The sequence below is a fragment of the Falco biarmicus genome, chromosome 14 (genome assembly GCF_023638135.1).
Source record: "Falco biarmicus isolate bFalBia1 chromosome 14, bFalBia1.pri, whole genome shotgun sequence".
Classification (NCBI taxonomy): Eukaryota; Metazoa; Chordata; class Aves; order Falconiformes; family Falconidae; genus Falco; species Falco biarmicus.
The window spans coordinates 24,088,892-24,112,276 of NC_079301.1; the positions used below are offsets into that span (position 1 = coordinate 24,088,892).

The window sequence follows — 23,385 nt, forward strand, 5'->3', positions numbered from 1 at the left end:
GGCCTCTCCGGCCTGCTGTGGCCGGTCTGGGCTGGAGGGGCCCTGCCAAACTGCTGCCGAGGGGGCAGGAGCCCCTCGAAGGGACCAGGCTGTCACGGGGGTTGTGAGGCAGCCCGGAGCGGGGTGCCTGTGCTGGGGCTGCGGGAGCCTGAGGAGAAAGCTGGCTCGTGTAGCTTGTGTCCATTACTTTGTGGTGAAAGCCTGGGGGTTAGGGGAGCAAATCCAGAAAAATCATGTCAGCAGCAGAAGCTGAGCTGGAGGTTGGTTCCTTCGAGAGCAGAGAATCCCTGTGGGGTAAATACTGCTGGGGCAGGAGTGTCCCAGGCCAGGGCATTGAAGACACAAGCGCTGTCTCCTGTGCAGGGTTCTCGCAGATGCCAAGAACAACTGTCTCCTCGGTGTGCTCCATTTCCACAGAGCTCACAGTCCGTACCCCAAATTCAGGCTTTCCGCTCAGAAACTGTCTTCCAAAGAGAAAGGGTCAGACGCGCAGGCCAGCAGGGCACTGCACACCGAGGCGGCTGCCCGCACCTGCTGCTTCTGTTACGGACGGCTTGAGCCCAGATAGCTTTGGCGCTGGGGGGAGATGTCCACCTGTGGCTGGCGGGGAGCAGCAGGGCTGGGCTGGGGAGTCCCAGGGCAGGGAGTGAGCGTGGCTGGGAGACAGAGGAATGGGGAGTGTGGAGGTGCCTGTGGAAGAAGAGAGGGGCAGGCTGGGGCTCGGGGGAGGATGGGACTGGAAACGTGTGGTGGGGCAGAACAGGAAGCGGAGGGGTTGGGAGTGGATGTGTGGAGCCGGACTGTGATGCAGCGCAGCCAGGGAGGGCTGGGCTGGCCCATGGTGACACCAGGGTGTGTGTGCCAAAATGGCCATGGGTAAGGAGGGTGCACAGAGCTGCTGTGCCACAGAGAAGGTCTTGTCAGGCCCGTAGGTGGTGTAGGGTAAGCATTTCTGTGTGAGGAGGTGCTATCCAGCGGGCAGAGCTCTGGGAGAGGGAGGCCACAGTGGACAGCAGTGTTCCTCATCCCCTCAGCCTGCAGTGGCCACATAACCTGTGTTGATGAGGAGCTAGCTACCTGGAGCAGGCATGCTGCTTCAGGCTGCCAGCTGATCTGCTGTCCCATGCGGGGACAGGGAGGGGTAGGATCCTGGGAGGGTGTCTTGGGCTTTCGTAATGCTGTGTCTTGTTCCTCGACTAGGAGAGCCCCCCTTTCTGATGAGGAGTCTAAAACGAGCAGCTCCCAGCACTTGGGGTCTCAAGAGTTTTGCGTCAGCAGCAGCCTTTCCGAGGTGAGCTCCTCGTGTGCACATCTGGGTTCAAGAAGGCGTTCCCTGGTGGAACAAGCTAAACAAAAGCATCTACCCTAATGGGTCCCGCAGGCTCCTTCTTGAAGGTGGTGCACTTAGGTGCAGTAAGGCAAAGCAGCGCTCTAGTTTGGCAAGAACTGTTTGCCATTTCTGCCTCTGTGTCCTGAGCGGGGCATAGAGAGAAGGTCCTGCCTGTTGTGCTAGGAGCCACTTTCACAGCTCTCAGGAACACCTTCTTCTCCCTTCTTGTTGCAGGTGGAGCTCACAGCAGTCAGCAGTGGTGGCAGCAGTGCCCAGGGGCTGGATGCTGATGGCAACACGGTGGAGGAAAAGCTGGGGCCCAAACTGGAAGAGCAGCCACCTGATCCCAACCCAAACCCTGAGCGTGTGGGAAAGACTGTGAAAGATGATGCCCTGGGCCCTCTGGTGAGCCAGGGGGATGGCAGAGGGCAGGAGCCTCCAGTCCCCAGAGCTGCTGAGCAGGAGAGCGGTGGTGCTGATGCTGCCTGGACACTTGCAGAGCCTCACAGTGACAAGCAGGCTGATGCTCCTCCAGCCTGCTCCGTGGCTCCAGAGAGCGAGCCTGCTGGGAAGGAGAAAACCACCCCAAGCACTGGAGCACAGGGGCCAGGCACGCTGGCAGAAGGGACGTTGTCTGTGGTTGTCTCCAGCTGCAACACCTCTGCCTCCACTCCTGCTACTTTTACTTTGAACAGAGTGTGCTTTCCCACATCTCAGGCCCCTGCTATGCAAAAACTACCCCTGACCTTTCAGGCTGGGGCAGTTCTGAGCCCGAGCCAGTCACTGGTGTACATCCCACCACCCAGCTGCGGGCAGCCACTCAGTGTGGCTACGCTGCCAGCCACCTTGGGGGTCTCCTCCACCCTCACCCTCCCTGTCCTGCCTTCCTACATACACGAGCGTTGCCTGCCAGGCATTATCGCTTCCCCAGAGTTGCGCTCCTACCCCTACCCCTTCTCTGTCACCAGACCCTTGGCTTCAGACGCCAAAGTGGTGTCTGTGGAGGTGAATCAGTTTAGCTGCCCCTCGCCCTCGGGTGGAAGCAGTGCCCAGGCTGCTGCTGAGGGCGCTCCCTCATGCACCGCTGGCCCTTCCCTCTCATCCAGCCAGGCTGCGCTGGCAGCATCGTGCGGGAGTGCTGCTCCGTCTTCCGGCACTGGTGCGCACGCCAGAGCCCCGGCAGCTCCCGAGCCGCAAGTACCGGGGGCTGCCACTTCACTCTCTCCTCTGAAGTCCCCTCCACAGCTCGAGCGTGAGATGGTCTCCTCTCCAGAGTGCAGCGAGATGCCTCTCGATCTCTCCTCCAAGTCCAATCGTCAGAAACTGCCTCCACCCAGTCAATGCAAAACACCTCCTATGCCCATCCTCACACCCGTGCACACCAGTGGCAAAGCTCTCCTCACCACAGTCCTGTCCAGGTCCCAGCGTGCAGCCCAGACTACGGGCAGCAGCGTCACCTCGTGTCTTGGCACCACCCCTCCCTTAGTCATCTTCCCTGAATTCCTGCGCAATGGCGAGCAGGGTTCCTGGGTGAAGAACACCACGCTCATCAGCACCATTCCAGGCACCTATGTCGGCGTCGCCAACCCGGTGCCTGCCTCGCTGCTGCTCAGCAAGGACCCTGGCATGAGCTTCAGCAGAGATCCGCGCCACCTTCCCAAGCAGGAGCCTATTTCCATCATTGACCAGGGAGAGCCTCGCAGTGCTGGGGTTCCCTGTGGGAAGAAGTCCAACCAGGTCAGCACAGAAGGACAGCAGGATCCCGCCAGGAGACTTCATGGTAGAGTTGCTCCAGGAGCTCCTTTGTGTCAGTCCAAGGACATGTCCACCTGGAATCCTGGCCAGGGAAGTGTGTACCCACGATGCCCTGTGAATGGAAAACCTTCCAATCCTCAGCTTCTGCCTCTTGGCTGGTCTCCTTATCATCAAACCCCCCTGCTTTCGATCGGCATCTCTACAGCAGGGCAGCTGCCCCCAAACCAGAACAGCTCCTGTAAGCCAGCTGGTGCAGGTGAGCTCCCAACATTCCCGAGCGTGCAGCCCACAGAGTCCAGCACAGCTGCCCAGAGCCTGCCAGAGGGGCTGCCCAGGCTCCCACCCGAGGAACGGGAAGCTGTAGCCAAGAGCAAGAGCTGCCGGGCCTTGCCCAAGCTCTATGAGGAGCCAGCCAATCCAGTCCCACTGGTTGCTGGTCCATCTCTTCAGACCAGTGCTGTGGATGTGAAAGGGGGGAAGGGGAAGCTGGACATTCCACAGAAGAGTCAAGAGTGTGATCGGCCAGAGGCTGACTCCAGTAAGGAGGGTAATGTACAGACTGAGGCTCCTCAGGGGAGCTGTAGCCGCAAACAGTTGGACGCAAAGCCTAAAACCCAAGTGTTAGCAGCATATTTGTCGCATGATCTGCCTGCAGCTGGGCAGCAGAGCCTGCGAATGATTTCAGAGGTGCCCACAGAGAGTCAGCGCAAGGAGCTAGGCTGCGAAGGCTCCCAGGAGCCACCAGCAGTAGAGCCCCTCCAGTGCGTCCGTCAGGTGGATCTGTGCAGGGTCAAGAAGGAGCGAGTGGAGTGTGACATGTCATTTACCTCTGGGACTTGTCTAAGAGCTGGGACTGCTCCCCAGGCCTTTGGTGAGGTCAAACTCAAAGGAGCAGGCCAAATCAAGCAAGAGGGCAGCGTGCACTGCAAGTCCAAGCGGCAGCATGGTGGGGACGCCAGGCAGGCCCACAAGAGACTGAAGTGTCAAACCCAGGATGGTGAGGAGCCCCCAGGCAAATCGGGGAGCCGGAGTGCGCAGGGCCGGAAGGTAGGTGGTATAGGCTGGGCCTCTTGGGTTATGGCAAAGGTTAGCAGGCGAGGTTGCAGGCGAGGAGGGAGCTCTTCACAGAGGAGGGCACAGCTGAGTGCACAGGGCTTTCCGCCCATGCTCTTTGGCATTACCTGGCAGTGGATTAATGTACCCGTGTCTGCAGGTTATCTAGAGCAAAAATGGATCTGGGGTGTCAAAAGTGCTGGAGGGCACCAGCATGATGAGTAGGGGACAGCGTTTTGTCCCTTCTCTTTTGCTACTCCAGCTCAGTCATTTGGCAGCTCAGGCTTCAGTCCATGTCCTCCATTCACAGTGGCGAAAACACCATGACGATCTGCATGACCTTGGCAAGCGAGAAGGCCGAAGCGGCCTGGGATCAGGGCAAGATCACAGCAGTCTCAGGGTAAAGCGTAAGCGCAGGAGGCCAGCAAAGACGGAGTTCCCATCGCCAGCACACCGTGGGGACAGCCACGAGGAAGGTACCCTTGTGAATGGCAATGTATTATTGCGGGGTCAGGCTGCAGCGGTTCCTGTCACCCTAATGCCCATGTGGCCAAACTGTTGCTACTCTGAAGCTGAACAGCCTCTGGAGCTAGTGGCTTCCTGTAGTGGGTTGGGATCCAAAACAGAGCTGCGATGTGATGCTGAACAGCCCTTCCCAGGCCAGCAGACTTGCGTGGACAGATCTGTAGCATGTTTTCTCAAGGCGCAGTTTTCCCCACAGGTTACCTTGAGAAGAAGCCCAAGAACAACTTTCGGGATTTCATTCCGGTGGTGCTGAGCAGTCGGACACGCAGTCAGTCGGGTGAGTTGGTGCTAGGAGACCCAGCTGGGAGTCCTGGGTGGACTGTGAGCCTTTCCCTTTTTACGTCGCCTTGTCCCTGCCTTCTGTCCTGCCTTGCAGGGGTTTTCTTGTAGATACTCTTGGCTTTTTTGTCAGCTAGAGATCTCACTTTGTTGCAGGAAGCATCGCTGGCTCTTCTGCTGGTGTGACAGGAGAGTGTGATGTGAGCGGTCAGGAGATTTTACCATTGTTGGAGGAGGATCAGGAAGAAGAGGAGGAGGAAGGGGAGGAGGAGACATCCTTGAAACGTCGCAGGCTGCGAAAATCCCACAGGACATCACACTGTCACAGTCGCAGGGCTAGGGACAGGTCTCTGTCTGAGAGGAGCAGCTGTTACACGAGGAGGAATCGGGAGCTGCCCTGGAGAGTGGAATCACCCAGGCAGCTGTGGGAGCCCAACGAGGAGGAGGATGACGACAGCCACATCAAAAGGAAGAAAAGGAGACGACAGAAAAGTCGGAAATACCAGACGGGGGAATATTTGACCGAGAGAGAGGAGGAGCGAGTGGGCTACCCCCACAGGAGGCGAAAATCCAAAGCAGGTACAATCTGGGAAGGGGGGTTCCAGTATCAAGCTGTGGCCCAGCACGGGGTGTTGTTGTTTTATTGCTTTTTTTTATTACATGTGGGATTTTGGTGGGGATTTTGTTAGGTTTTTTTGGTAATGATGAAACTCCGTCATTATTAATGGTTTGATGTCCACAGCGTGGTCTGCTTCAATTGATCAGCTCTTCTTTCAAAAATATTGCAGTAAATTTTGGAGTAGGAAACAGCAGCTTGTGTGCCTAATTAGATACTGATCTTACTCTCAGATTAAGAGAGAGGGCATGGGAAAATGAGAATAGGATGAGGTAGCACAGTGAAATATTTCTGGACAAGAATGGGCCCCTGGGAGTAGTCAGCATTCCTGGCTGAAGTGGAGGGACATGGAGCCATCACAATTCAGCTGGGCTTCTTTACATTTTGTCTTGCTTTATTAAGGCAACTTGCAAGCTTGCACCAAGGAGCACAAGGATGAGAGGATTAACAAAGCTAGAGTGTCTGCAAGTGATGGAAAAATCCCCCACCATGGTTTGTATTTGCAGCTTTGCTAGGAGGAGGATGCTGTGCCACCTGCCTGCATCCCACTCACTGCTCTACCTCTGCTCTTGTGTTTTCTTACATAACTGCCCAGACCATGTGGTCAAAACCGAATCTGTGATCTGTGTTTCCCTGAGGTTTAGCAGTCTCCATGGTCCCTTCTCTCAGCCCGTGTGGGGCAAGTTTGAGGCTGTTGGGAGTAAGGCTGGGATTCATCCAGCAGCGTACTGGTGTCTCGGTGTGTGTGCTGACAGCTGGCTGGTAGCTTGTAGCTGTGTCCGAGCATCCCACAGGTAACTTCTGCCAGGGCTGCAGAAGAGCATGTCTGAGCCGTGGTGTTGGGGGAAGTGCTTCTGCCAGCCCTCCATATGCTTGGGCCCTTCTTTTGGAGGTGATGTGGGTACAGAGCTGTTGCCTTCTGCCACAGGACTCCGATCGCCAGTCTTCAGGAGAGGCTGAGATGCTGCTGAGGCGCTGTGAGAAGTAGTAGAGGTGGCTGCTGTCCTCCCACCAGCTGATCTCCCAAGCTATGTTTCTTCTCTGGCACAGTTTTACTCTATTGCTGCATTGTCTGGGTGCTTCTGTGAGACCAGGAGTAAGGTTTCTGATGGGCTTCCTGGCATCTTTTCAGTTAGTTCAAGGGTGCTCTCAGACTGCTGCTGCTGCTGGTTCCAAACAGAGCCTGAGGAGGAAGTCTGAGTGCAGCAGCATTCAGGAGGGTTTTCTCCAGGAGCTTTACCACACATCTTAAGAGTGTCTGTCTTCTGTCCAGATTTTAGAGGTGCAGAAAAGATCACCAGAAGACACTGAGACAGGTTTATGCAGGTAGGAAGGGCATTCACCATTAATTTTTGCTGTTATTGTGAAACAAGGGTAGCAAAATGCCTAGGCCAAATACAGATTAGAATCTTCTTAGCTAGAAATGCAGCTAAGGAGAGTGTAGGAGTTGGGTCCTCAGGGACTGCTTGCTTGGCCCTCAGATAGGTGAGCTTCTGTATTTTGGATTCAGAAGTTGTGACCTAGAACCATGGCTGGCTTTAGAGATGAGGACTTGGGCGTCACTGTGGCACTGTAAGCTGGCTGGCAGCCAGAGGAGGGACAGGGGCCCAGCTCACGTGTTTGGAGAAAGCAGACCACTGTGTCCTGTGCTAGCTAAAAAATCTGTGTCACCACTGGGTGATCCACTGACAGATGCCTGGCTCACAGGGACTGAATCGTCTCCAGGAGAGGGATCAACACAAGCAATCTTGGTTGCTAATATCACCTCATCATCAAGCGCACCTAAGAAACAAGCAAGGCCCCTAGGCTTTGGGACGAGCACTTAGATAAAGGGCACTTTTTTATTCCTTTGATGGTGAAGATAATGCTTGAATCCACTGGCTGTGTCTCCTCTCTGGCTGATACTGCCTTGCTTTCAGGAAGACCGCTTTGCTCAATCAGCTGGACTGGCTGTTCCTCACCTAGGAGTGCACACCCTGGAGTGTCAGTGCTGCTCAGCTATAGTTGAGGTGCATACATTGGTGAAAGCATTAAGCCAGTGGTGTTCCTCTGTCTCCTTTGGCTATTGCAGAGAGTGAAAATAGATGCAGATCCCTGCCAGAACCACATCTTGGACCTCTGGGCTAGAGGAACCCACTGTCCACCTCCTTTCTGTGCTTGGAGGAGCGATGGAGTTGCTGTGTTTTCCTTCTGCTGTGTGTGCAGGGGCTGCTGGAGCACGCCACTTGCAAGCACACACCGTCCCGTTCACTATGTGTTGTCTGATGTGTCAGCATTTTACCCCTTTCTCTTCACATACCAGTCAAGAGACTTGGCTCTTCCTTGCCATGTTCTCGACTCTTCTTAGGTTCATGCCATTTCCTACCTGACTCCTCCACAGCCCAAGGGTGCTGTTCATTGCTGGGAAGGTGTTCCCTGACATGGATAGGCAACCTGCCAAGTGAGGAGTATTTAACCTACACTGATGGGCTACTTTAAAAGCTTTGCTGTAGAATACAGAGCCACTGCACGCTGGCAGAAGGAATCAGATACCGGAGAAGGAGCATCTCAAGTCCTTGTATATTGCCCTGGGTTAGTTGTGAAAGTGTTGCAGTGCTGTAAAAGAGGAGGACAGTGTTACAGACAGCCCAGCAGAAATCTCCGTCCAGTGATTACTTCCAAAACAGCAAGCAGGCTAGTGATTGCTGCGTGCTGCATTCTTTGCTAAAATTTTGCTTAGTTGTAGCCTGAGAGTTGTGCTTAAGCTTGAAAACAAATGCCGTGTTTTGTGTGGTGGAAGTCAGAACTTCTGCCCCAGACCACATCTCATGGGTGCGCTCCACTTTGTTCAGAGCAAGGAGATGTCTCCTGTTCCTTGCCTAAGTACAATCCTGCATGCTGCATTGTGTTGGGGTCTGTCTAGCCTGCAGTTTTCTTCTGACCACGGCAAGCACAGAGGCTGTGCAGGGCCAGGACTTGAGCACGGTTGCTTCCTGGACTTCGGCTGCCTAGGCTTCCCCAGTATGCAGAACAGCTAAACTAGGGTTGTCCCTGCTCAGGCCTTCTACAGCTCATTGATGGGTCTGTTGTCCATGGATTTGCCTAAGTCCTATTTTGTCCTGCAGATAACATCTGCCTCCATCACCTCCAGTGGCAATGAAGCCCTGAAGTTCTCTCTGTGCTGTGCAAAGTCCTTTCTTCTGTCTGTTTTTTTAACTGACCCCTTACTCATTTCATGGAGTGCTCCTTAGTCTTGTGCTGCAGGATTGGGTGAACAGGATTCCTCCACGCAGCTGATCCACCTTGGAATGATTCTTTCAGATTTTGGTCACATCCTCCTCTTCCTTCTCCTCTCCAGCTTGAGGAATCCCAGTCTTTCTTGTAGGGCAGCTTTTCCACTCCTCCGTTGTTTTGGTTGCCTTTCTCCACTTCCACTCTCTTCTTCCTGAGATGTGGAGACAGAACAGCACAGCAGTACTTGAGATGTGCTTGCTTTGAGATTTATTTGTGGTTCTACCTTTGGTAGGTATTTTGGCCAAACCCATTTCTTTGTGCAGGATCTGTGGCCCATGCTTCCTAGCAGTAGCAAAACATAAATGGAAGTTATATTGCGGTGCTTGACATGGAGAATCTAGAGTCTCGGCGTACCTTGGAAGCTGAAGATGCTGCTACTGGAGTGCTGCAAAACCTGCCTTGGCACTGAAGGCAGCAGTGTCCCTAACAGACGTAAAGTTTTGTTCCTGGAGTTTATCCTTTCGATTCCTTGAAGTGATCCACTGGGGCATCCCCTAGCTCTTCACCTAGAAATGAAGCAAAGTCTTTGTTCCCAAACGAAGTGCCCAAAGCTGCGGGGAGAGCCAGGCTTGAGAGACACTGCAGAGCTGTGTATAGATGCCTCCTCTGTCCTTTGGTCTGTGCAGGGCTCTTCCTTTGTAACCTTTTTTATTCCAGCACTGATCGTCTGCACAGAGGGAGGTGTATGGCATCATACAAGTCTGGGTGGTTATTTGTTCACAGGGCTTTGCTTTCTTATTCCATACTTTGTTTTCCTGCTGCTGTCGTGCCCTTGCTACGGGATGTTGCTATTTCAGGGAAATAGCTTGGCCTTTTTGGACCAGGACCACTTGTGTCTTGTGTCCATGCTGAGTCCATCCCTGGTGGGGAGAATCTGTGCACTCACTCTCTTCTACTTACTGCAGTGCCTCCGCCATGGATCTGCAGCCATCAAAGATTGGCAGTTTGTTTTGCCTGGGGGCAGAGGTCTGGGTTGCTGGCCTTCCGTGCCATACCTAGAGAAGCTTCTCATTCCCGTTTCTCCTTTAGACTTTAGGTACCGGAAGCAGAAGGAGTCTGCGAAGGGTAAAGGCACAGAGCTACGATTGAGGAGCAGGCTTTCCCCACCCCCTCGAAAATCTCAAGGACGCCCAGACTTTCGGAATGGCTTCTTCCTGGAGCCCTCCAACAGTTCTCCTGTCCAAGAAGAGCTGGAGAAACCATCAGGAAAACGCAAATGTAAAACCAAACACCTGGCAGGGATCTGTGATGAGGGGAAGGTATGGCTTGGACAGATGAGGGGAACACGTGTGGGGAGAAGAGAGAGAAGGGGACTCCTGTTAGTAAGACACGGCCACATGTGCCAAGGAGTTGTATTCCATTATTTTTCAGGGGAAGGGCTGCTGGAACCAGCCCAAAATGCGCTCTCTGAAGAAGCCCCAAGACTTGTGGACGCTTTGTAAGTCCCGTCGGGTCTCAGGGAGTTCCCCTGAATTGCCCATGGCCCAGAACATTCCTCCTGGAGCTCGGCGGCTGATTGTGAACAAAAATGCAGGGGAGACCCTTCTGCAGCGAGCAGCTCGATTGGGCTATAAGGTGAGTTTTGGTGCCCTTTTCTGCTCTGTGTCTTGGGCTGCCTTGTCTGGGTTTGTGTGTAACCAGGCCCGCAATGCTTTTGTCCATGTAGGACGTAGTGCTGTATTGCCTGCAGAAAAAGAGCAGTGATGTGAACCATCGTGACAATGCTGGCTACACAGCTCTGCATGAAGCCTGTGCGCGAGGCTGGATCGACATCCTCCACATTCTGCTAGAGCACGGTGCCAACGTGAACTGCAGTGCACAGGATGGCACAAGGCAAGCCAGTGAGAGGGGAACATCTGGGGAAGCACTGAGAAGCGTAGGGGCAGGGAGCAGGGCGTGTTTTTCAGGATGAGCTGTTGGTCATTGCTAGATTTGTTTTAACTCAAAACAGAGCGTTTGCTTTGCGGACCCATCCAGTCTCTTCTTTTTCTGCTAATGCTTCTGTCCTTGCAGGCCTGTCCATGATGCAGTAGCAAATGACAACCTGGAAACCATGTGGCTTCTACTCTCCTATGGTGCTGATCCCACTCTGGCCACTTACTCTGGGCAGACAGCTGTGAAGCTTGCCACCAGTGAAGTGATGAAGCGCTTCCTCTGTGGTAGGTGCCAAGCCTGGGAGCAGCAGTGCTTCCATCCATCCTGTCTGGCAGCATACGGGACCAAATCTAGGTATCAGATGTTTTAGAAGTACTTGAGCAGCAGGTGACTGAATAATTTTAGTTCTGTCCTGTCATGTGTATGTTGTTTTACCACCCAAACCTTGATTATAGAATTGTATATGGTTTTCCAAATAAGATGCAAGTCACTTTTCAGTCTTTAACGTGCAAGGAGGTGGCAGTGACCTCTCGTGGTCACACAACTGAAGACAGTACTGTGTATGAGGCTTGGAGACTGTTCCACAGTTCCCAGTTACACTGCACTGCATAACCTGAGTGAGCATATTTTTGCTGCCAAGTGGTGATGCCTTCTACTTGAAAACAGCTCTGCCCAAATGCTGCCTGCCTGCTGTTGTTAGAAAGGACCATTTTGGCTCCCTATGGCCGGGAATGAAGCGTACCCGCTTTCTGTGCTGTTTGTGTAGAAGCAAGATGAGTGTTGCGGCTTCTACATCCCAGCAAGGAAGAGACAGCTAGAGTAGCAGTGGTTCCCAGAAAGATACAAGGCAGAAAGTCTCCCGTGTTGAAAAAAACTTGTTTGCCACTGTCTGTCTGAGCTCCTCCAGGCTTAACTATACATGCAGGTGTCGGAGATGTAATTTTGAACTCAAATCCACCCTAAGAACCTTTCTTTCCAAGCCACTTAGTGTTGTCCATTTTCTCTTTTCAACTTCCGTTTCATGTTCTCAGGCACAGGGTCGCGTTGTCCTCTCCTGAGGTACCTTCTTGCAAGTCAGGTTTCAGCTTTCCCCATAATGCCTAACTGCAAAGTGGGGAAAAGCAGCAGAGGTGAACTGGCTCACCCCAGATCAATGGATATGCATGCCAGGGTCATGCTTTGACCAGTAGCTAAATGTTAATCCTCTCCATTTTTTCTCTTTAGATTACCTTTTGGATCTCCAGGGGCGCACTGATGGGGATCCTCGAACAGCGTGGGACTTCTACAGCAGCTCTGTACTAGGTGAGCTCATTCTATGCCCTTTCATGTACTGTACATATATACATTACTGAAGGGGCTAAAACTTTGAAGCCTCGTCTTGTTTGATCCTATATTGCTTTACATGGGCAGTGGGGTGGCGGGGTGGGGAAAAGCTAATACCCAAAGTCCAGAGCAGAGAGAAGTAATGCTAGGTAATGACACATCACTCACTCAGGTCTGTCCGTGTCCTTCCCAGCTCATGTCTTAGAGATCTTGCTGTCATGTTGCATGCTGGTAGTTGCTCCTGAAAAGGACATTTTCTTTGGGAAGCTGCACGTGTAGATCCCTCCAAATAGGCTGAACACGGTGTGCAAGGCTAGAATCCACATGCTGCTGTGCCTCCTGAGGGTCTTTGGGTATCGATCCAGGAGCATGTTATTCTTGTAGCAGTTCTTGCTACTCCCCAGCTAACCAGTCATCAAGATAAACCCAAGGAAGGCAGAGGACATACTTATTCCTTCGAGGTGTAGAAGTCTTGAACTTCCAGGTTCCCAGAGCTGCCCATCCCTCTCCTCCGCTTTGGAGGGGAGGCACTCATCCAGGTGAGGTCCTCTTCTTACAGTGCTGGGCATTTCCCAGTGAAGGCATGATTTGTACCTTTTACTGTCACTTTCTGAAATTGTGGTTACCATCTTAGAAGTTTTCTTGAAATGATACAGGCACAAGGTCCACAAATTGTTCCCTGTGTTGCTCCGTTCCCCAGGGGTCCATGAGTGAAGATGTTCTGGATCTAGCTGGGGGACTGGGCAGACTGCAGTGTCCCTCCCAACCACTTCTGAGACAGGAGATCAGCACTGTCAAGCCCTTCATAAAGACTTGGGTTACGTATGCTGGCAAGCTAGAAGGCTGTTGATTTTAGTTGCTCACATAGTCATTCCCGACATCCTCCTAGAAATGAAAAAAATCAGATACATATGGAAGGGTACTCTTGGTAGAGGACTTATCCTTGGAGGACCGTGGTGTCTCTTCATTTCAGAGTAAAAGAAATTCTTTACTCCTAAGAACACTTTATTTGTACTCCTAAGAACACTTTATTTGTAGGCTTTTGCACCTCAGGCGCACCAAGAAGACTGTTCAAACCACAACCTCCTTCCTCTGAATTTCTCACTCCTGAAACTATCGCAGTCCTTTAAGAAGAAGCCTCTTTACCACAAGAAAAATAGTTATTCTTTGACTTGAATATTTTAAAAGTAAAGATATTACCTCTTTTGATTTGTCACTGTTTCCCACTTGGATTCCTCTTGATAAACAAGGGAGGAAAATTGTGTGTGGTTTTGTGGGTAGGAGAGTTTGGCTTGCTTTGATTACTACAGCATGCTGAGTTCTTGGTTGCCCAGAGAGCTGATGTGCTTGAGTTCTAGTATCTGCTTGTGTCCTGTTCATCAGCGTCCTTTCCTCTTGAGGATCCTGGCATGAGATTTAAACTGCCAATTGTCATACCCTCTCTAGGAGGCCCACTGCCACATGCAAGTAATTTAGAAATGTGCCATCTTGTTTTTCATATACCCTAATGCCTGAAATGGAACAGGTGGATCTTGGAAAAGCAAGCCAATTGTGTTTTGTTCAAATTAGCTGCTTGTCTCAGTTCTTTCATTTCCCTAGCCCTTGTCTTGTCTTGAAATATCTTGTCTTGCATCATGTCTTCCCACATTTCTGTCCTCCACCCCATAGGTAAAAAAAAAAAAAAAAAAAGGCTTTTTTTTTTCAATAAGCAAACCACCATTGAGTCTTTGGTGTTTCTTGGAGGAATGCAGGAGTGCTGGGATGCCATCGGTAGTGGCAGTTTACCACTCAGAAAGGCCTTGCTGAGACCCTTGGCTAATACATGGAAAATCTCCCCAGGGAGCGCTGGGCACTGCACTTCCTTTCCTTCCCCTGGACCTTAGTCGAGATTTTCAGAGTATTTCTTCAATTGAGGGTGGAAAAAGACTACTTTCCCTGTCAGGCATGTCCTACCTCTTGCATTGGGACTTCACACTAAATCCTGGCCACTGTGGATACGTCTCGGCTGGGTCTCTGTCATTCATGTGGTGCCATCTGTCAGGTTTTGTCTTCCATCTCTCCTGCGCTACCTGAAGCTGGTTAACAAGCCAGACAAATCCCACATTATCTGCCTGTACCCTTCCCTAGAAATGTCATTTCATCCTCGTTGCCGTAAAGATCCTTCCAGTGTGGACTGGCCTGATGCTTGCATCTCAGGTGCTTCAAACTTTAACAGTTACCTCTGCACAGCTCTTGGGAGAACATAGGTTCCTCCCAGACATCAGCGAATATCCCTGCAGAAATGTCAGTGATGCAAAATGTTCTGAAACCCTGTGGCTTTGGTGATGATGTGGGATATTTCTGTCTCTGGCTTGGAGAGAGGGTGACAGAGATCCCAAGCCAAATCACCACCACGCTGCAGTGAGAGGCTCAGTCACACTGCCCCTTCTTTTGCCCCTCAGCAGGGAGTGTTCCCAGTGCTGCCCTTGACACTGCCTTTGGGAGGCTGCGTGGCAAGTTGTGGCAAGGAACTAACTCAGTTGGGAAGTAATCCTTTATCCTGCCAGGTCTGTTTTCAGCGGGCACAGAAAGGGACCTTCCTTTCCATCCACACCTAGATCAGCTTACAGCAGTGGTGAAATGGCAGCATTAGACCACTGTCACCTGTGCTTTGCCAGGGCACTGTGTGAGTTGGCAAGGAAGGGCAAGATGCCTGAGCCTGTGAGAAGGGGTTGGTTTCTTTACAGTGGCGTTTACTGAGTGTTTTGAAATGGGTCCTTTTGGCTTGGTTACCTTCAGCAGTCACCTCGGGTCACCAGGAGCAAATACTGCCCAGGGCAGGGGATTACCTCATTCAGCTCTGGAGTAACCGAGCTGCTCCCAGCTGTCATAGGCAGCAAACCAGCTCAGCAGAAAAAAGTCCTCCTCCTTCAGTGGTTCAGTCCTTCAAAATTTGCCTTCCATCAGGTCCACTAACTGAAGCACAAAGCATTGCATGTCCCTCAGGGTGGAGGAGAAATCCCAGGCCCCTGCTTGATCTGTTTTTATTCTTTGAGGCAAGAATGTTGTCCACATTTTCCTTTAGGTCTGCACATCTCTGGGAGCCAAAAGATAATGAGGGAAGCCAGGGTGTGGGATCTCTGAGGTCTGAGTCTGGTAAAGTCATCAGCATCTTGGACTTCACACTACTGTAGTTCCAGATACAAAGTCCCACGCCAGGGTCTTGTTCTACACCTGGGAGTAGCATTGTTGTGTCTGATTGTCTCCCTGTTACTCTGCAGTGGTACAGAATGTTTCTGTTCTTGTCGCAGCTTTCACTTGGGCTAACGGACAGGACCGAGTGTGAAGAGTTTTCAGGACAGACATTGGACTGTGTTGCCGCATTAAATGCATTTAATTCTTTTTTTCCTGGGTTGCTCAAGAAATTGGAATTTTTTTGGTGATAGCATCTGAGCTTTGCCTAGCAGTGATGTCAGACCAATACTCATGTCACTTATTTTTGTCCTATTCTACAATGAGTTTTGAAGATTTAAGTACTCTGGTTTTCTGTTTCTTAGGGATTTTTTTTTCCCTTGGCAGGACTAAGAAATTCCTTCTTTTTTTTCCTGAGACCCTGTTTGAGCCTGTATCTCCTGTCATCTGCTGTTGTTTCTTTATTAAAATAACATTCTCACTGGGTGCTGGATTGATTTGTAGAGCAGTATGGTGCGTGGAGCTTTCTCATGCAGCACACCATAAGATTTCTTTTTTTCCCCAGCCTTTTCTCTTGCAGGTGGTATTGAACTTTTGCGTGATTGGTTTATTTGCTCACTAGCACATTTGGTCTGACTTCTTTCTGTAGAATCTGAACTCTATTTTCTGGAAGTTTTTGGAGTTACTCTCTTTTATCTCAGCGGGACAAAAACCACTCTGCAAACCTAAGACTATTGATACTTCTTAACAATGAAATCCAGACAGCAAGCTGTTTTTCAACAGATGGTTTTTCAATTCAGATTAGTGAATGGTAAATTTAACTGCTTTTAAATGGCTGATGGATCAAGTGCGCTATTTGCCATCTCTTATGGACACAAATCCCGCTGAAGCTGAGGTACCTCCTGGAACAGCCAGCTTCAAGCCAGAAATCTGCAGGGCTGATTCTCTGAAGTCATGCTTGGTGTTGTTTGGTTGTATTAGTCTTTAGATCTGCTGCTCAGTTTGGTGGCACAGCCTTGCAGTCCTTACTTAGACACGGTTGCTGGCACACACCTCTAGATAACCTGCTGACAGTTGTCAAGAGTGGAATCCGGATGGAGAAGTACTCAACAAGCAGAGCGCAGTGCCTTCCTTTATAGGATCTGTGCAGAAAAAGCACCTCATACATCCACCTCCTGCTCTGGCGCAGGCTCTGAGGACAGCTGTGCTGGCAAAGCAGAGGGGACTGAGGCTGTTTCAGGGAGAGCCTGGGGGCCAGCACGTGTTTGGCCCAAGAAAAGACTACCAGTCAAAGTGGCTCGTTTTGCAAGCAGGCCGTGCCTCGTCTTGTGTGCAGGATCAGTGTAAACCTAAAGGTTGCTGCTATGACATAAGATGTTCTTTCTACCTGATGCGGTCACCAAGTGGAGTCTTGCTGTGCAGAGCAGCCAGCGCTCACACAGAGTTCCTCTGAGATGAGGGGCTCGAAGGAGAGCAGGAAGAGCCCCCGGGACTTGGCTCTTACAGTTGCTGTGATGTTGTGGGAAGGTTCATGGGAAATTGCAGTGGTAGCCGGTTCAGCTGGGCAGAGCTGTTCCCCAGGGAGTGATGAGCACTGTCTGGTGTGAAACTGTGAGTGATGCCAATGTCTCTTTTGCTTGTTGCAGAGGGGAAAGATAGCATTGGATGTGATCTTCTGCTCAACCCTCCAGGAAGTTCAGACCAGGAGGAAGAGGAGCAAGAAGCAGACAACTTCATGTTTGAGTTCTCAGACAAGCCACTGCTTCCCAGCTATAACCTCCAAGTGTCAGTGTCTCGGGGGTGAGTATCTTTTCCCAGAGCAGAGAGCATTTGGGTGACATTAATGCTGGGCTGGAGGGCGAGCTCACAGAACAGAGCCCTTGAGCTTATGAGGCTAGCAACAGTACAAGAAAGCCTTAGGCTGCTCTCCAGGTGAGAGATAACATGAAATATAAAATTCATACCCGCCTGGGAAACTTTGAGAGCCCAAGCTGACTGTGTGCTAAGGAGACAGGCCATACAGAGTTGCACTTGTGTCCTGTAGACCAGAAAGCACTCCTCCAAAGGAGATGATACCTTTATCCCTGTTCTGCAGGTAGAGACTGAGGAATGGTGCTATTGTAGCTTCCCCAGAAGGAGCAAATTGCTGCTGCTGCAGCAGTAACCCTCTTGTGGCACACTCCCTGTCATGAGCCATCTCATAATGAAGCATTGGACAGACTCTTACTTAGAATAATGTGAAGGTAGAAACGACACTTTGTGAGCCCCAAGTCAGAGAAGCAAGTAGAAGATATAGGGTAAGATGGAATTTGTTTGACTGATTGTGTGATCCTCCCCCTCTACTCTGCCCTGGTGAGGCCGCATCTGGAGTGCTGTGTCCAGTTCTGGGCCCCTCAGTTCGAGAGGGAGGAAACTGCTGGAGGGGCTCCAGCGGAGGGCTGCCAAGATGATGAGGGGACTGGAACATCTCCCTGATGAGGAAAGGCTGAGAGAGCTGGGTCTCTTTAGCCTGGAGAAGAGAAGACTGAGAGGGGATCTCATCAACGTCTACAAACACCTTAAGGGCAAGTGTCAGGAGGATGGGACTCTTTTCAGTGGTGCCCAGTGACAGGACAAGGGGCAACGGGCACAAACTGCAGCACAGGGAGCTCCATCTGAGTACGGGGGAAGAACTTCTTTATCTTGGGGGTGACAGAGCACTGGCACAGGCTGCCCAGAGAGGCTGTGGAGCCTCCTCTGGAGACATTGAGAACCCGCCTGAACGTGACTCTGTGCAACCTGCTCTAGGAGAACCTGCTTTAGCAGGAGATTGGACTGGGTGATCTCCAGAGGTCCCTTCCAACCCCAGCCATTCTGTGATGCTGTCATTCTGTGATTCTCAGAAGTCCACCTCTGAGGTGGTCACCTTGGCTTCTTGTTGCAGTCAGCAAAGACTTGACGGCAGGATTTATCCAAATGAGGGCAGGAGTAAACATGGGGCTGGTCCTTGGTCCTCTCCCCCAGAGTTAATGAAAAGAGGAGAAAGAATGAGGGACTACAGGTGAGGGAGACCTATACATGGGGGAATCAAGCAAGGAAAGACCCCTTTGGTTTCGGAAAAGATGGGTTTAAGGGACGACTTGTTTAACACAAAACTGAGAAGCAGCACAGGTAAAGCCAAAAGGAATAGCTGTTTTTGTGTCATCTGTCTGATGCCTGCTGTTCTGTACCACAGGTGGTCACAGGCTTGGTGTCCCCTTCACAGACAGCAGCATATCAGTCATTTCAGCTCCTTGAGGTTAAGAGCAGCTTGTGTACCTTAGGTGGTGCTTTTCCTTCAGATTCAGGTTAGAGACACTGGGTTGGAGGCAGGGCCTTGTAGGAATGCAGTCAGCGTCTGGCAGTGTGCATCTCTTGGGGTCCTGCTGCTCACGTTCCTGCAGAGTTCTGGCTGTGCGGCAGCATGGCAACCTGCGTTGCTTGGGACAGACCTGGCCGCCCTCAATGAGCAGGCGGGGGTAGTAAAGGATCTCCGCGTGCAAACCTGCTGCAAGCCTCCCTCTCTCCTCCTCCTGATGCTGCTCCTAGCCCTCTTTTTCTCCAGCAATGGGCAGCAGTGGCTTGCATTGATGGGTCCCAGTAGACTTGTTTCCCCTCCATCGTGGGGAAGGCTACATCAGGGCACAGCGCTGGAGCGGTCCTCCCTTCTCCACCCCTTCTGACACCATGGCTCTTGGATTTGCCAGGATTGCAGCGGGGCGAAAGGCGACTTGGAAGAGGCAGCAACAAAAGTGCTACTTTTCTGTTTAGTGAGTTTCTGTGCCTGCCAATTTCTGTCCATCCAGAGGGACACATACGGCACCCAGGAGAAATGGCCGGGTGGGAAACGGAGCCTCTGGTGTGGCATTGCTGGGTGGGGATGCTGCCGGGACACCGTTGGTGGCATACCTTCCACACCGATGTTCCTGTCCTGAGTGCTTTAAAAAGCTGTGACCTGCAAAATAGTGATCAAAGCGAGGTGCATCTCTGAGCCTGGGTCCTGTACGTGTGGTCTGCCCAGGCCCCGCGGAGGAGGACCCCACGGAGAATAGTGCCTGGGCCTCAGCAGCGGCGCTGTGTCGCAGGGAGGCAGTGAGGTGGGCATACTCCTCCACCCCTAACCCACCATCCCCTTGCTGTCCTTGCAGGCCCTGCAACTGGTTCCTCTTCTCCGATGTGCTCAAGCGGCTGAAGCTGTCCTCCCGCATATTCCAGGCCCGCTTCCCACACTTTGAGATCGCCACACTGCCCAAGGCGGAGTTCCAGCGTCAGGTCTCTCTCAGCCAGGTGCTGGCACAGGAGGAGGTACAGGAGAGTCCCGAGCTGGCACAGGGTGCTGCAGAGACAGTGGAGCTGGTGCACTAGGACAAGCTGTTGGGGAGACTCTGCTGCTCCTCCCAGCGCACAGACACCTGCTTCTGCACTGGTGCTGGTAGTGGAAGCTCTGCAGCTCAGCCCAGCTGTGCCCAAACCCCACTGCTGGTGGCCAGTGAGCTGTGTCCAGCTTTAGTGCCTGGCAACCCTGGCTGTGGGGCAGCCATTTTCTGTCTGGCTTCACCCTTGGGAGCAGAGTGTGCATAATATTTGTTATTTGTTTCTTTTGGAAAGACCCATTTTACACCTGCTTCCCTACTCCCCAGCCCAGGTGCGCTCCAAGGCACAGGGATGGCTTAGCCTCTGTACGTGCCCAGGATGTACCTGTATCCTGAAACTGCTCCTGAAAAGATGCAGAGAGGCTTTAAAGAAGGGAACAGGGAATGAGATGGGAAGCTGGAGTGCAAGAAATAAGCCGTGGATTTATAACTAGGTCCATGTGGGTACTGGTGCCGATCAAAGCCACTTCAGAAGACTGGAAGTCCAAAGGTCACAACAGGAGGCTAAAGGCAAAGGCAAAGGCAAAACTGAGTAGAAAATGGCCCAACTGTGTTGGCTGGTGAGAGCAGAAAGCCCCAAACCAAAACTAGATATCCAGGTCAGCAGCAGACATTTAGCAATGAGAAGTAACACGGCTGAGCAACTCGGTTGTTACCTACCCCTGCCTTGACCATAGCAGTGCGCAGGATGCCAGCTCAGCTTTTTGATATACTGCAGGCAAAGTGGTGCTGATACGAGGAGCCCGAGAGCCACACAGCAGAGCCAGCAAGATTTCTGAGAGCCTCGCAGCACAGCACCAGGCTGGTACCTGAATGTACTCCAGCCTGACGAAAAGAGCTGCTGGTCCAGGGATACAAAACCTGTTTTGATCCCTGCAAGCAAAGCATTGCCTGGGTATGACTTTCAGAATGAGAGGCACAAGGCCTGTGATTGCTTCTGGCAGGTCATTCACATGGCTGTAGAAGAAGAGACCAAGGGCAGCAGGAGTGCCCTGGCAGTGGGAGTAGAAGGAAAGTCTTGATCACGCACCACTTTGGGGGGGGGACGGACTTGACCACAGATGGGGTGCAGCACTGCACTTGCTGCTAATGACAGGTGAGCATTAGAGCAGGGGAGGAGGGTCTTATAAATGGAGGGGCAAGTGGCTAATGTACATGCTCCCACCCCCCCCTACAATGGGGAGGTTCCCTGGGATACCAAGGTGATGAGGCATGGGGCAAGCATTAGGTAAAACAGACTTAAGATTACGATACAAATGAAATGCTCAAAGTCCTTGGCTTGAATAGCAGAGAGGTGAGTGGGAAGGGAGCTTGAGGTAGTCAAGCCAGACAGCCGGCTTGCTGCCAGCACCAGCCCAGGGCTTGCCCCAGCCAGTGCTGGGACACCCTGGTGACACGTTGACTCAAAAAACGGATCCCAAGGAGCGAGGCCAGCGGAGGCCCCATCTGGTTGGGAGCTGGAATGCCAGCGGCATGGGCAGAGGCCGAGGGCACAGGCTCTGCTCAGCGTGGAGAAGAGGGAGCACAGGGGCTCTCCAGCTCTGCCTGCTGGCGTGGGCCTTGCCTGCGCGGGTCTTTCTGCCAGGGTGGAGCAGGCACACATGAGCCCTGGGGGAAAATGGTCAGCTTTTATTGGCCTCAGAAAGCATGCAGGGGCCAGCAGAGGCTGGCGCCACGATGTCCTCAGGGCAGCTGAATGCGTGAGGCGCAGTCCCGGCAGCCATCCCTCCAGTGCCTCCCTGCGCTGCACCTTCCGCATGCAGCACGGGCTCAGGGGCAGCCGGCACCTTCATGGGCCCCGCTGGCAGCAGGGCGCTGCTGCTCTCGCTGTGCCGTGATGCAGGTACAGGAGAAAGCCCTGCGCAGAGCCCTGAGCACCCTGCGGAAGAGGGAGGGCCGTCGCCGTCGAGCTGGGGTGTGCGGCAGGGCGGCGATGCCTGTGGAAGAAGGAGAGCTGTAGGCAAGGGGCTGGGCAGGTAATGGGCAAGGTCCTGCCTGCTCCCCACCACCGAGGGCTTTCCCCAGGGAGGGGTGTCCAGGGAACGGCCAGCCCCTCTGCACGCAGTCCTGCCGCCATGGCCTGGGTGCAGGGCGCCGGGACAGCCGGACCGGGCCTGCCCTGGCCGAGGCAGCGCTCGACTCGGACGTACCTGGCTCATCCTCGGGCTCATCCCTGGAGCCGGAGCAGGGCGATGTGTTACCACTCTGCTCGGAGGTTGCCTGGCCCTCCGGGGGAACAGCGTGGGGGTCCTGGAAGAGCTCCAGGCTGATGTCTTCCCACTTGTCGTCCTCCTTGGCCAAGACCCCTGGCGCCTCCTATAAAAACAGGAACAAAGGGAGAGCTAAGCATCCGTCACTGGATGCGGGGAGAAACCGGCGCTTGGGGATGGGGTTTCGTGGTAGGCTTGGCAGTGTTAGGTGTCGGGTTGGCTGGGCTTACGGTCCTGCAGCCAGAGGAGGGCCGCGTGTCGCCTCTGTGCTGGGAGGTCGCCTGCATGGGGAGAGCAAGACTAAAGGCGGGGGCGGGGGCCGGGGGGGTGGTGGTGGTGGGGAGGAGATGGAGAGGATGTCCACCAGCCATGTCCCTGCCACACATGCCCCGGGCGCCGCGCCTGCCTCCGGTACCTGGGGATGCTCGGTGCTGGCCACGCGCCCCTGGCTCACCTGGTGCCAAGGCTCCCAAGGCAGGGGACAAGCTGTCTCATTGTCTCCGTTCTCTGCTGCTGGGGCAAGGTGTGGTGTGGCGGTGTTGTCCACAGCATTTTCAGGCAACAAAAAAGCCCCTTCATGATCGTGTGCTGCCGGGGAGACGATGGCTGCACTAGCCTCTCCTGGATGGTCTCCAGACATGGGAGAAGCCATGTGTTCTCCATCCTGGCATTCGTCTGGGACAGGAGAGGCTGTGCTGGGCTCTCCCCGAGGCTCTGCAGCCAATGTAGACTCGCTATCCTCAGTTGCTGCACGTGGTTTTACTGCCATCGCCGCATCCATGCTTTGTGCTGAGTGCCGCTGTTCCACCGGCTGCTGGCTGCGTTCTTGGATCACAGCCTCAAGCTCGTGCAGGACATCACTCATGTCCCACCAAGCTGCGTCCTGCAGAGCCACGGTGTGGGCTGTGGGGCTGTGTGGGGCAGGTGCCTGACTCCCTGTCTGTGCTGCTGTGCCCTGCTTGCTGAAGAGAGAAGCCGCTGCCTTTGCCGCCTCCTGTTCTGTGGGAGCGAGTGGCGAGCGCTGCTCCTCTTCCTCAGCAGCTGCAGCCAGGGCAGCAGCTGCTGGCTCGGTGTTTGTGGAATGTGCCTGGTCAGGAGACGCATCCTGCAGGTGCCCAGCTGTGACTCCTGCCGCGTGTGTGCCAGAGCTGCTGGGACGGCAGGACCCCTCCAAAAGCTCTGGGAACAAAGGGTTGACCCAGATGCTGTAGATCTTGATGTCCTCTTCCTGGGACAGTTCTTTGGTGCTGATATCTTCCCAGCTATCAAGCTTGGCCAGGGCCCCTGGGTGGTTCTTTGGCACTTGTGGGACTAAGGCCCTTTCTGCCTTCGCCCAGTGCTTCCCGCGGACATGGGCTGCCATGCTTGCAGGACTTCCTGCAGGACTTCCCCTCCTCCTGTGCTGGCTGTGGGCCAGGAATCTCGACTTCAGCTTCTGCGGATCCTCCTCCTTCCTGGAGCAGTCTGCCACATTTGTCATATCCTCAGGCATCCTACGGACCCTCCGTTGGCTCCGCACCGACTTGCCTATGAGGATGAACTTGTCGAGTCCCACTGGTGCTTTGGAGCCTTGCTGTACTGCTC

The 23,385-nt window shown here is 53.1% G+C and overlaps 2 protein-coding genes across 12 annotated transcripts in view; one reads left to right on the plus strand and one right to left on the minus strand.

The window, feature by feature from the left end:
- The window catches only part of LOC130158590 (BCL-6 corepressor-like protein 1), a 38,774-nt gene that overhangs the window by 11,848 nt on the left and 3,541 nt on the right, over positions 1–23,385 (plus strand). For 3 of the 11 annotated variants that reach the window (XM_056359295.1, XM_056359294.1, XM_056359296.1), the window contains 12 exons: positions 1,201–1,291; positions 1,565–4,132; positions 4,401–4,614; positions 4,860–4,940; positions 5,099–5,521; positions 9,861–10,090; positions 10,203–10,406; positions 10,498–10,664; positions 10,845–10,990; positions 11,931–12,008; positions 16,847–17,000; positions 19,367–21,199. In XM_056359295.1, coding sequence (XP_056215270.1) covers positions 1,201–1,291; positions 1,565–4,132; positions 4,401–4,614; positions 4,860–4,940; positions 5,099–5,521; positions 9,861–10,090; positions 10,203–10,406; positions 10,498–10,664; positions 10,845–10,990; positions 11,931–12,008; positions 16,847–17,000; positions 19,367–19,583 — 4,573 coding nt within the window. In that variant the 3' untranslated portion in view covers positions 19,584–21,199. Of the gene's footprint in view, positions 1–1,200; positions 1,292–1,564; positions 4,133–4,400; positions 4,615–4,859; positions 4,941–5,098; positions 5,522–9,860; positions 10,091–10,202; positions 10,407–10,497; positions 10,665–10,844; positions 11,061–11,930; positions 12,009–16,846; positions 17,001–19,366; positions 21,206–23,385 lie in introns of those variants that run through there. The other 8 variants (XR_008825411.1, XR_008825412.1, XM_056359291.1 and 5 more) reach the window with 6 other exon arrangements.
- LOC130158594 (uncharacterized) lies at positions 21,296–22,748 on the minus strand. The gene is made up of 3 exons (XM_056359307.1): positions 22,256–22,748; positions 21,742–21,907; positions 21,296–21,528 (listed from the first exon to the last, which is right to left on the minus strand). The coding sequence occupies exons 1-3, from the start codon at positions 22,664–22,666 to the stop codon at positions 21,362–21,364; spliced, it is 744 nt and encodes a 247-aa protein (XP_056215282.1). The 5' UTR covers positions 22,667–22,748; the 3' UTR covers positions 21,296–21,361.